This window comes from Schistocerca americana, chromosome 2, assembly GCF_021461395.2.
Source record: "Schistocerca americana isolate TAMUIC-IGC-003095 chromosome 2, iqSchAmer2.1, whole genome shotgun sequence".
Lineage (NCBI taxonomy): Eukaryota > Metazoa > Arthropoda > Insecta > Orthoptera > Acrididae > Schistocerca > Schistocerca americana.
Genome location: NC_060120.1, coordinates 820,864,262 through 820,876,881, shown reverse-complemented (window position 1 = coordinate 820,876,881; position 12,620 = coordinate 820,864,262). Strand labels below are relative to the sequence as shown.

Below are 12,620 nucleotides of genomic sequence, written 5' to 3'. Positions count from 1 at the left end.
GGGAAATGCCGGCTCCGGTGCACAGAGTACTTCTCTCGAATAGGACCGAATACTGGTGATAAAAATTTCTTCCGCTACCAGCGTTTGAACCGGATACCTTTGAATAGAGTCAGTCTATACAGCGCGTTTTAGTGACCTTTTTTCACTCTATCTGTCCGCTACTTCGTCATTTTCTTGTCACTATTTCTGCGGGAGAGTAGTATGACACCTCTGAAATTCTATCGTAAAGAAAATCACACAGTTTTTTCTTTTTTTTTTTTTTATTACCGATGGTGGCAAGCCCCCTGCCCGCAGACACTGAGCTGTCGGGTCTCGGCTGCGCAGGCGAGTGACACTTCATTATCTGTAACGGCCTTCAATCTAAGCAGGAGTCTATCCTATCGATTGACGCGGAGGCATTTCCGCTCTGCCGTTTCCGGACCGGGCTTGTTTATAACGGAGGCGCAGCTGTGAGAACCGGAGAACGCTGGGGTCGCACAGAAATCTGCGCTACTATATCACCCAGAGTCACCAGGCACTAACGAAATATCGCCGTCAGTAATCTGTTAACCATGGACACCGTATCGGCGAGCGAAGGCACTGGGAAGACGGCGATTGAGGCAAAGGATGAGAAAAGTGAAACGGCAGAACATAGCGCGCACTCAGTGTCGACAACCGGTGCTGCTGACAATGCAGGCGAGAAGGCGACGGGTACAACAAAACAGGAGCTCGATCCGGGTCAAGCGAACGCAGGCAGCGAAGCGACCCTGACAATTGGCGGTGCAGCAGTGGGACCAACCTCAGAGTCAAAACCAGGTGTAGCGCCCAGGGCGCAGACAGTGCCGTCTGACGAGACAGTAGCAGGTACTACTCTTGTTCCACAGAAGCAACCAGTCGCTGGAAAATCCGTGGAAACACCGGTAGCTCCGACTGCGAAGGAGCCACCAGCAGCGGCCACCGTGTCCGACCTCCGGAGGGACAAGTTCGGACAGTGGGCGACAGGCGATGAGGGAACAGCTGCCTGCCCTTCGCTCACCAGGGGTGTGGATCACTTGCGCAGCCCTCAACTCAACAAGGTGCGTAGTGCAATAGCTGCAAAAGACACATTTTGAGGAAGGGGTTGAGGGGCTTGGATGAGGAGGGCAGGATGTCATCAGTCTTATGACTGGCTCTATTCCACCCACTACTCCTTCTCCTGTACCAATTTCTTCAGGTCAGACTAGCACTTACAGCCAACGTCTTCGAATGTTTTGTTGGACACATTCTATTCTTTATCTCTCCCTCTACGGATTGCTCTAGTACATGAAACATATTCCACGATGCCTTAAGGCATGTACTGTCATCCTGCCCCTCATTCTAATCAGTGTTGTCCACATATTCCTTTCCTCGCCGATTCTGAGGAAATCCTCCACAATTTTCGTTTTATCACTCCACTTAACTATCATCATTTTCCTATAAGATCTCAGATGCTTCGATTCTCTTTTATCCGTTTTACCACACAGTCCACGATTCAGTCCTCCTGTGCTCCAGATGTACATTTCCGATTTTTTCCCTCGTATTAATGACTACGTGTGATACTAATAAACACTTTTTAGCGAGGAATGCACTGTTTGCCTATGCTAGCCTGCTTCTCTGCTTCTTATACCCTCCTTGCGTCATCCGTCGTGCATTGTTTTGCTTCCAAGTTAGCAGAATTCCTTCACTTCGGCTACTACAGGGACTCTAATTTTTTGTTGAGTTATTCTTCATTACATTCGTTTTTCTTCGATATGCTCTCAGTTTTTATTCTGTTATCATTAAACTCAAATGAAACATTACGGTTCTAGAGACCTTTCCAGGTCTCAAGACATCTATGATGTGTATATGCAGACTGCAGTGACAAATGAAGATATGTAACAAGACCAGAATTCGAACCCCGGCCTCCTCCTTACTTGACAGATGTGCTAACCACAATACCACCCTGGCACAATGGCTTTGCACAACTGCACAGACTACCCTAGCACGCCTCACTTCTCCCCCAGTCCATACAGTTGTGCAAAGCCACTGTGCCAGGGTGGCGGAGTGGTTTACACAACTGCCTAGTGAGCAGGAGACCGGGTCCATATCCTCGCCTTGGTACAAATTTTCATTCATCGCTTCAGTCTGCATGTATACGTCATAGATGTATGAGACTCGAAAAAGTCTCTGGAACCATATGGTCTCATTCAATTAATGCACCTGAGCCCGGTTTTAAGACAGGATCCCCCATTTCGTGGGCTGAGATGTGAATGGGACTTTGTACTGAGGAGATTCCGTGGAGTTGCGGAAAGCCACTGTGCCTGGGTAGCATAGCGGTTAGCGCATCTGCCTAGCGAACAGGAGGCCCACCAGACTCGAATTGTGGCCTTCATAGAAATGTAGCCCCTTTTATACCTTGTAAAAAGAGATACGTTATTAAGAGTAAAAAAAAAAAAAAAAAAAAAAAACAAACGCCGAAACAAATACTAGTAAGACAAATTATTTTTCTTGATCCTAGGTCCACAGTGCAATGAATTTTTAATGAGTCCATGCTGCCAGTAATAAATTAAAAACTAACAGTTAGGCATCATGGAGTCATTCAAAAACTAATAAGATTAAATTACAGCAGGAGAAAGAACTAAAAATGTCCTTCAAAGGTGTAGAACATTGTTAATGCCCTGAAACAAAACGAAGTAGACATCTCGAATACTAAAGAAGTATTTGCCGTTATATATTAGAACCCATTTCCTTTTAGGAATCTAGAACTGTTTCCTTACGCTGCGACGAATTTCTTCGAAACAGGTCAACTTGGTAGAAGTAAACAGGCAGTTTTCTACAGACGTTTGCTTGCGTTTCGACGAATGACAAATACGGCAGAGATCCTGCAGAGCTTCTTGGAAAATGAAACGCAGAAATGTTTTGAGAAGTACAGTGAACGAATACGGCCGTTTGTGCTCTCAAGTAGGTCCTGATCTGAGGGCAACCACTAACCTAACATCCTTCTAAAGCAGAAAAATTTGCACTATCCCTCCAGAATTTTTTTGTCACAGACTTTGTTTACATTTCTTGAGGAATCTCAAAAACGCGTCCTTCGTATATGGTTCATCCACTTTTACTAGTTTGCCGACACACAACTAGCAGAGTACTATTACACTACAGCAAAAAAATGGCTCTGAGCACTATGAGACTTAACATCTATGGTCATCAGTCCCCTAGAACTTAGAACGACTTAAACCTAACTAACCTAAGGACATCACACAACACCCAGTCATCACGAGGCAGAGAAAATCCCTGACCCCGCCGGGAATCGAACCCGGGAGCCTGGGCGTGGGAAGCGAGAGCGCTACCGCACGACCTCGAGCTACACTACAGCAAATAGATCTATAGTAATGTGAGCAATTTCGTTTGTTTCGAATCGCGGTAGTACGTAAGAACTTATGCCATTCTCCGACTGCCGGCCGGGGTGGCCGAGCGGTTCTAGGCGCTTCAGTCCGGAACCGCGCGACCGCTACGGTCGAAGGTTCGAACCCTGCCTCGGGCTTGGATGTGTGTGTTGTCCTTAGGTTTGTTAGGTTTAAGTTGTTCTAAGTTCTAGGGGACTGATGACCTTAGAAGTTAAGTCCACAGTGCTCAGAGTCATTTGAACCACTCTCCGACTTTACTGTATACTTCACGCAATAGTTTCATTGCACTTTGACAGTTCGCTTTTATCTAAAATTAGTTTTTTTTTCAGTGAAATTGGTGTTGATGTAATCATAGGTTGTTTAGGCACTCCACGCAGGAACTTCATGATGACTAAAGGTTGACCTCTAGGAAAATTGCCGCACCACAGTTGTATAAGGCTTACTCAGGCAAGCGGGGCTCTGTCTGAGTGGATCCTTATTACCCTAGCTGCTCGTGGGTCTGAGATGGATCCCTCGAAATTTTCTCCTCCACCTCCCAGCAGAATGAGTGAGCCGCTACTAGATATCGACACCAATCTCTCGAGAGGCCTCGTGTGACGAGTCCTTCAGATTCTAGATTTATTCAGGGTAGTTCTGTCTTTAGTAACAGAACGCATGGTTCGGCTCAGGATATGTTTTTCATAGTTAAACGAAGAGAGGGAAGCTTTGAGAAAGTTTCCCCTTCCTACATTCACAAGGGTTTAGATGGTATAGCAATTATACTGAAATCTGCAAAGCAGCTGTGCAGTGAAACACTGTTGGTCGAACCCTCCAGTTCCCAACAAGCGACAAACCTACAAAATGCGAAAAGCGTTGGGTAATGTGATGTGTCGACCGAAGTGCCGACACAGTGTTATTTTGAGGGGGCCGATAGGCACGCTATCTAACGCAGACGGGCGTGAATTCTGGAACAGGATAAGTAGTGAATTCTCATGAGAAAAGTATGCAGCTCCTCAAATACTTATCTTTTATTCTTTGATGAATACAGCATTCTCGATGAGACATTTCATATGATAACTTTCAAACTAGGTAAGGCTAATGGCGCCTTGCTAGGTCGTAGCCATGGACTCAGCAGAAGGCTATTCTAACTGTCTCTCGGCAAATGAGAGGAAGGCTTCTTCCGTACTGTCGCTAGCAATGTCGTCGTACAACTGGGGCGAGTGCTCGTCCGTATCTCGAGACCTGCCTTGTGGTGGCGCTAGGTCTGCGATCACACAATGGCGACACGCGGGTCCGACATATACTAAATGGACCGCGGCCGATTTAAGCTACCACCTAGCAAGTGTGGTGTCTGGCGGTGACACCACATAATGTGCCATTGAAACTGAGATACACACAACCTTGAGCTACAGCAAAGCTACTGCATATCTGGTGGCCATTACAAAAGAAGAACTGCAAGGTTAGTGGGCTCAAGCATTCGGTTTTAACATACAGAATACCATGGAAGTGGTGAGAGAAACGTATTGTACCTGCTAACAACAGGAACTGGGGGCGGAAGAAAATGTATAGAAACTATCAAAATCAACCAAGAACAAACATTTAGCAAAGGGGAGGAGAACATGGAAGATTTTTGGCTCAATACAGAGGTATTAAAGGCTCTGTGATAGATTTCCTGTATGATATCAGTCAACAGATCAAAGTGGCCTGTTTAGATGCTCATTTGTCATGATGGAACTGAAACGGAAGGTGATGAAATGAAAGCTGACATATTAAATTCTGTCTTTGGACATTAGTTCTCACAAGAACGTAACACAATTCTTTTGATTGTCGCAAGGATATGAAAACATTAAAAACTTTAGCGCCCACCTGAAAAACAAACGAAGACAAAAGATAGAGGTTTCGTGATCGTCGATGCTGATAACCCACAGCCTGCGTACACCTGTAATACTCGTATATAGGTTCTGCCCTCCACCATGAGATGGAGGCAAGAAGAAAAACGATTATTGTAAATGTATCTGGAAAGATATTATTATGGCAGTTGAAGGCCGCTCACTTATGTCTCAGACCAGCATAAATAAATGCAAGTTATTAATAATAGCAAATAGTCTGCAGGGGACGTTGCAAATGGAAGACTCTTGGACCAGGTGCGGTGTTTATCACACTGTCCATTCATAAGATCCAGAAGTCTGTAGACAGTGAGCTTTAGTTTGATGCTATGTTTCGTGATTTCCGAGAAACCTTCGATACAGAAACACATCGACGCCGTATATACAAACCACGTATTTATGAAAACCCGTATGAAACTGGAGACTGAAGACTTTACTAGCATCGCGTAGTACCTCTTTCTTATCATTTTCAGAAGCGAAAGTATCGTCTGGTATACTTGAGGAAGTTCTGTTGACAAGACATTAAGCAATCTAAAAGAACTTTTACCTCTCTGAGGCTTTTCAGAAACGACACATCTGTAATTAGGGAGAGGGAGATCATATCGTTAGAAGATTGCTGCAGAAAGACCTAGACATAGCTATCTCTCGTTGTAACTACTAGCAACTCATCCTCAACACGGTTTATCTGATTTACTCTCCACAAATACCCCGAAAGTCCCGATACCAGTTGATCCGGTAATCATTCATTAGAATCAGTCAGGACAGCCAGGCTTCAAGGAGTAGCTGTCCAGAACGATTTATCGCGGAACGACCGCATAAATCTATCGTTCTGGAAACAGGATGATGTTGAGTTATCGGAAAAATCGTTCGGAAATGTTGTTCACCCAAGAAAAACGCTAGGCCAATTATGAAATTCTAGTTCCAACAACTCATGAGAATTGTTCGTCAGTATTGGTTACCGTTAGAGATACACGTTGAAAACAGATCCATGCGTCTCGTCATTAATTTTATTTAGTCAGTGCAAGCACGACACAGAAATCCTCAAAAAACTCTAGTGAGAAACGTATCAAGAAAGGCGCTGTGTATTGTGACTCGAAGACCTTTGAAATAATAGAACCCAGTACGTTGTCCCGGACGGCAGATGTTCATTGAAGACAGGAATGCTCCAAGGAAGTGTGACAGAACCGCTCTTATTTTCAATGTGCATAAACGATCTATCTGAGCAGAAATCTGAGACTGCTGATGACGCTGCAGTGTACGAGAAAGTGCCGTCCTTGAGCGACTGTAGCAGAATACAGGATAATATAGATAGAATTTATACTTGGTGTAATAAATGCCACCTTGCCCTCAATGTGGAAAAATGTAGGTTAATGCAGTTGAGCAGGAGAAACAGTCCTGCAATTTCGTATACTGTGTTATAGTTCAATTCTTTTATCTTGGCGGCTCGCGCATGCCCGCCTAGACGTGGGAGATTGCTGCGTTGCCAGTTGCACACGACGCACGCGCCAAGAGAAGCAGCGCCATAGTATAGCATAGCTCGCAAGCTTACGTTTAGGGGGGAGCGCGCAGTTCATGAAGTAAAGCCGCCACGGCCGCATTAACCCTTTCGCTGCTACAAAGACGTGCTCCCTGCATTCCGCGCTGTGGGCGATTTTGTCACTGCACTGCTCGCCTGTGCAGACACATTGTGTTCCGACTGCTTTGACACTCTTTATCATTCGATTCCACAAAAATTATTTGGCTCAAAAATTAGATTTTTACCTATCTTCTTGACTGATACCTTACCCATAAATGACTTAATTTTGTTTCGATGTTCAACGCAGTTATTGTGCAGCATTAAATATAGTAAACCCTTGCACGAAATTTTGAAGAGTTTGCAGAGGTAAAGTCCATAGAGTATACTTTCCGGATGGTCGATTTTAGTTGCCACAATGTTGAGAATGAAATGTGGACAAGATACCTATATATTTCATTTAATTTAAGTACCACATAAGTGTCGTATGTAATATTGAGAAATATTCCACCTTTCGCGACTGTAACAAAAGTTTTACTTACACTGGGCACGTTTGGCTTTATTTTAAAGCACTTCAATCAATCAAAAGGAAGTAGACAAAATACATTAAACAAAACTGTGGACTTACAAAAACATTAGGACTTGAATATACCGTCTGTCAGTGAAGTGCTCAGAGCTATGTCAAATATAATTTTGTGTGTGGCACACACAAACAGCATTTATTTGCTAAAACACTGATGAGCCAACACAAACGTTGAATATTGTGCTACCGCAGCACAAAACTACGAAAGGTGACTTGGCAATGGAGGACACAAAATACAGTCCTCTTATGATGCTTCAAAAGAGAGAAACGCGTCTGGTCTAAATAAGTCACTTATTACAGTTGCAGAAGAGGGATATATTTCAATACCATTGGTAAAACTGCGACTGTGGAACAAAAACAAGAAATAGAACATGAATACCATTGTGTATGTGCCATACCGTTCACCGATGAAAGTGCTTTAAAATAAAGCCAAACGCGCCGTGTGTAAATAAAACTTTTATTACAGTCGCGAAAGACGGAATATTTCTCAATATTACATACGACACCTATGTGGTACTTAAATTAAATGAGATATTGTTATACAGTAAATATTATATGAAATTTAGGTATCTTGTCCACATTTCATTCTCAACATTGTGGCAACTAAAATCGACCATGCGGAAATTATACGCTATGGACTTTTACCTCTGCAAACTCTTCAAAATTTCGTGCATTGGTTTACTACATTTAATGTTGCATATCAAAACAAAATTAAGTCATTTACGGGGGGAAGGTATCAGGCAAGAAGACGTGTAAAAATCAAATTCTTTGGCCAAATAGTTTTTGTGAAATCGAATGATAAGTGTGTCAAAGCAGTGGGAACACCATGTGTCTGCACAGGCGAGAAAAGCAGTGATGACAAAATCGCGCACAGCGCGGAATGCGGGGAGCACGTGTCTGCAGCAGCGAAAATGTTAATGAAGAGGCAAAGCACTAGAAATTTCATTCAAACGAATAAAATTCGTGAAGTAAGGCACTCCAATATTGTTTTTAAATAAAGAAAATATTAAGCGCCGCACAAGGTTTGAACTCATAACCTTTCACTAGGCAGCCCAACACCTTAACCATTCCACTACCTTAGCTCATCGAACAATGTAACTCCATAAGGACTCTAACACCTCACGCAACTACATATAAACACTGTTGGTATGACTATGAATTACTCACGCTTCGTCGACGTACAATAGGAAATAAACAGTTACCGCTGTTCTTTATTGCAAAAAAGCAGTTCGTGAGATTGAAACAAACACCTTTCCTTGCTATCGCTTGTATTAGGAGTCTTATTGCTTGTTTGGTTTAATTAATTAATAGAATATGAAGCAATTGGTATAAAGAATGCTTTTTCCAAACTTTCTGTAAAAGAAAGTCTGCTATCAAGACATTGCTTTTGTTCTATTACTTTATTTATGACTGAACGTTTCTAAAACTGAAGACACTCGTCCGTGCTCTGCACTGCTGTCGAGATCTGGCAACGTCGTTCTCTGTTCATTGGCTGACTGTGTTTTGTGACGTCAGATGCGCAGAACGAACCTAAACTCGGCCGCCAAGATATATGACGCGCACTTTAGTGGTGTGCTGATTGACATTGCCAAGTCCATTAAATAACTTACCGTAATGTTGTAAAGCTGCATGAAATGGAAAGAACAGGTAAGGGTAACTGTAGGGAAGATAAATAGTCGACTTCTGTTTATTGGGAGAATTCAAGGAAAGGGTAGTTCATGTATAAAGAAGATCACGTACAGATCACTAGTGCGACCCATTCTTGGGTAATGTTCGAATGTTTAGGATTCCGAGCATGTCGTATAAATGAAAGCTGTCGAAGCAATTCAGAAGCGTACTGCTAGATTTGTTACCGGCAATTCGATCAACACGCAAATACTACGGAAATGTTCCGTAAATTCAAATGAGAATCCCTGGAGAGAAGTAGTTCTTTTACGAAGTACTGTTGAGAAAGTTTAGAGAACCAGCACTTGCGACAGACTGCAAAATAATTTTACTACCACTAATGTACATCCCTCATAAACACAGCGTCGAAAAAAGAAACGAGGGGCCGGCCGAAGTGGCCGTGCGGTTAAAGGCGCTGCAGTCTGGAACCGCAAGACCGCTACGGTCGCAGGTTCGAATCCTGCCTCGGGCATGGATGTTTGTGATGTCCTTAGGTTAGTTAGGTTTAACTAGTTCTAAGTTCTAGGGGACTAATGACCTCAGCAGTTGAGTCCCATAGTGCTCAGAGCCATTTCAACCATTTTTTTTTAGAAACGAGGGCTTGTAAAGAGGCACCCAGAGAGTCGCTTTTCCCTCGCTCCATTTGCGTGAAACAGAAAGGAGAACGACTAACACCGATATGAGGCTCCCTCCACCATGCACCTTATATTGATTTGCGCATTATACGCGTAGATGTAATTGCAGGCTTCCTTTCGAAATTCTGAGAAACCATTTTCCAACACGAGTTTATATTTCAGTTGTTGTTGTTGTTGTTGTGGTCTTCAGTCCTGAGACTGGTTTGATGCAGCTCTCCATGCTAATCTATCCAGTGCAAGCTTCTTCATCTCCCAGTACCTACTGCAACCTACATCCTTCTGGATCTGCTTAGTGTATTCATCTCTTGGTCTCCCTCTACGATTTTTACCCTCCATGCTGCCCTCCAATACTAAATTGGTGATCCCTTGATGCCTCAGAACATGTCCTACGAACCGATCCCATCTTCTGGTCAAGTTGTGCCACAAACTTCTCCTCAATCCTATTCAATACTTCCTCATTAGCTATGTGATATACCCATCTAATCTTCAGCATTCTTCTGTAGCACCACATTTCGAAAGCTTCTATTCTCTTCTTGTCCAAACTATTTATCGTCCATGTTTCACTTCCATACATGGCTACACTCCATACAAATACTTTCAGAAATGACTTCCTGACACTTAAATCTATACTCGATGTTAACAAATTTCTCTTCTTCAGAAACGCTTTCCTTGCCATTGCCAGTCTACATTTTATATCCTCTCTACTTCGACCATCATCAGTTATTTTGCTCCCCAAATAGCAAAACTCCTTTACTACTTTAAGTGTCTGATTTCCTAATCTAATTCCCTCAGCATCAACCGACTTAATTCGACTACATTCCATTATCCTCGTTTTGCTTTTGTTGACGTTCATCTTATATCCTCCTTTCAAGACACTGTCCATTCCATTCAACTGCTCTTACCTCCAGCTTATATCACGAGTAATTATCCAAGAAAATTTAAGGCGTGCCTTTAGGGAATGAAACAAGTAGGACCGGAAATGTTTATTGCACACTAAGTACCCTCCGCCTCGCATCACACGGTGAAGTATAGTCGTAGATGTACTTGCCCTCCATTCTACGATGAAAGATTGGCTCTGAAACTGACCTCTAAGCCCCTCCAGGAAGGGCCATTCCATCAGAGACTGCAGGAGAACATCTCAGGAGTTTGGATGAGTAGTACAGAGGTACTTGTAAATTGAAGAGCCGAACAGGGTTGTGAGTTGTGTTGCAAAGGGTTAGTTATTACGAAGTTTCTTGTGGTATGCAGAGTTCTGATTTCGTCTCCAGTTTGAAATTCAGGTTTAGACTCATTCTGTAGTTGTTTCTGCATTAAGAGCCGGCAGAGCGGTTCTAGGCGCTACAGTCTGGAACAGCGCGACCGCTACGGTCGCAGGTTCGAATCCTGCCTCGGGCACGGATGTGTGTGATGTCCTTAGGTTAGTTAGGTTTAAGTAGTTCTAAGTTCTAGGGAACTTATGACCACAGCAGTTGAGTCCCATAGTGCTCAGAGCCATTTGAACCATTTGAACAACGAGACTGGACTGTAGATCAGTGGAAAAGTGTCGCTTGGTCGGATAAATCATGTTTCTTGTTACACCAGACCGATTGTTGGGTCCGCATCCTCTAGGTCAGTGATCGTCAAAGTTGTCAGTCAAAAGAGCTATATGGCAACAGAACATGAACTGAAATTTCTTCTAAGAGCCAATTTTTTAAAACTTAAACTATGTAGGCAGATACTTCGTTATTAACTTAATTAGAGTACTCTTAAGCCAGGTTTTGCAAAAACCTCCTGAATTTGAATGAAATAAATTTGCTGAGGTCAATCCCTTTCAACATACCCATCCACAGTACAACGAAAAACGAGCCAAAGTTGCAAATTTCACTTTTTTATTTACTTTATTTCGGGCCAGGACCCATTTTCAAATCATCGTGCCAGTTAGTCGAAATGGTATTTCCAAAAATACAAAATCATATCAAAAATATATAAGTATTATGAAGTGAAAATGAACAGTTACAGTGCATACAGAGTCACCGCGTAAAAAAAAAGTAAAATTTGCAACTTTGGCTGGTTTTTCGTTGCGCTGATTAAGAGACGTTGAGGGCTAAGAGAAGTTGAGGACCTGCAAATATTTCAGCATGCTAGAAGTTCATACCCATCCACATTTGTGTTTTATAATTGTCTCGTATGCCTCCTTTCATTCATCCTCTGTATATGCCAAACAGACTCACCATACCTTTCTCAATATGCGACACTACAACTTTTCTCGTACTACAACGCTCCCTAAAATTAACAAACTTCGCTGAAACTTTTAAATCTCAGTTGTGCTTTAGGCACGTTGGATAACGATGTTATTTATGAATAAAGGTAGATTTTGAGGTATCTATGAAATTAAATCATTACAGTGACTGGCACAAACTAATGTGAGTAATGATGTTGCATGTCTTTGGGCATTTGAGTAAATCAGCTTTTTATGTGGCTTTTAATTATAGCTAAGGTTCGACATTCTCAGCAGTAAGACAACTTCTCTTCACAAGGTCCATGGTTGAGAATGTTCGTTCGCATGAATACATAGATCTGAATAAGAAAATAACAAGGGACACTAGTTTTTCGGCTGATTATGAGTCAGGAATACTGTTCCAGGCGTAAAAAAAAAAAAAAAAAACTTCAGAGCACTCGCCTGAAGATAGACACAAACACAAACAGGGTATGAAGAAATTGATTTAAGAAAACCAGACATATTTACAAGTATATTTATTTGTTGTTGCACGGGCTTGTATTTCTTTGTAATTATCATCATCTACTCCACTTATTTACGACTCATGGATATTACTAAACCACTTTGCAAATGTTTCCTTGTTATTTCATTCTCTTTTTTTCTTTTTTTTTTTTAATCGATTGCACGCTTCATAATGCACTAACTTCAGCACGTTAAAAATTATCTCGCGCACCTGACATAGAACCATTTCGATGACACTGTCTCGAGCCGAAAAAGCGGTG

At 42.5% G+C, this 12,620-nt stretch overlaps 1 protein-coding gene across 1 annotated transcript in view; it reads left to right on the top strand.

Moving 5' to 3' along the window:
• The first annotated feature begins 472 nt into the window (after positions 1 to 472).
• Positions 473 to 12,620, top strand: part of LOC124595031 (NADP-dependent malic enzyme-like) — a 107,331-nt gene continuing 95,183 nt past the window's right edge. Inside the window, exon 1 of the mRNA XM_047133592.1 lies at positions 473 to 1,055. Coding sequence (XP_046989548.1) covers positions 552 to 1,055 — 504 coding nt within the window. The 5' untranslated portion in view covers positions 473 to 551. The remainder of the gene's footprint in view (positions 1,056 to 12,620) is intronic.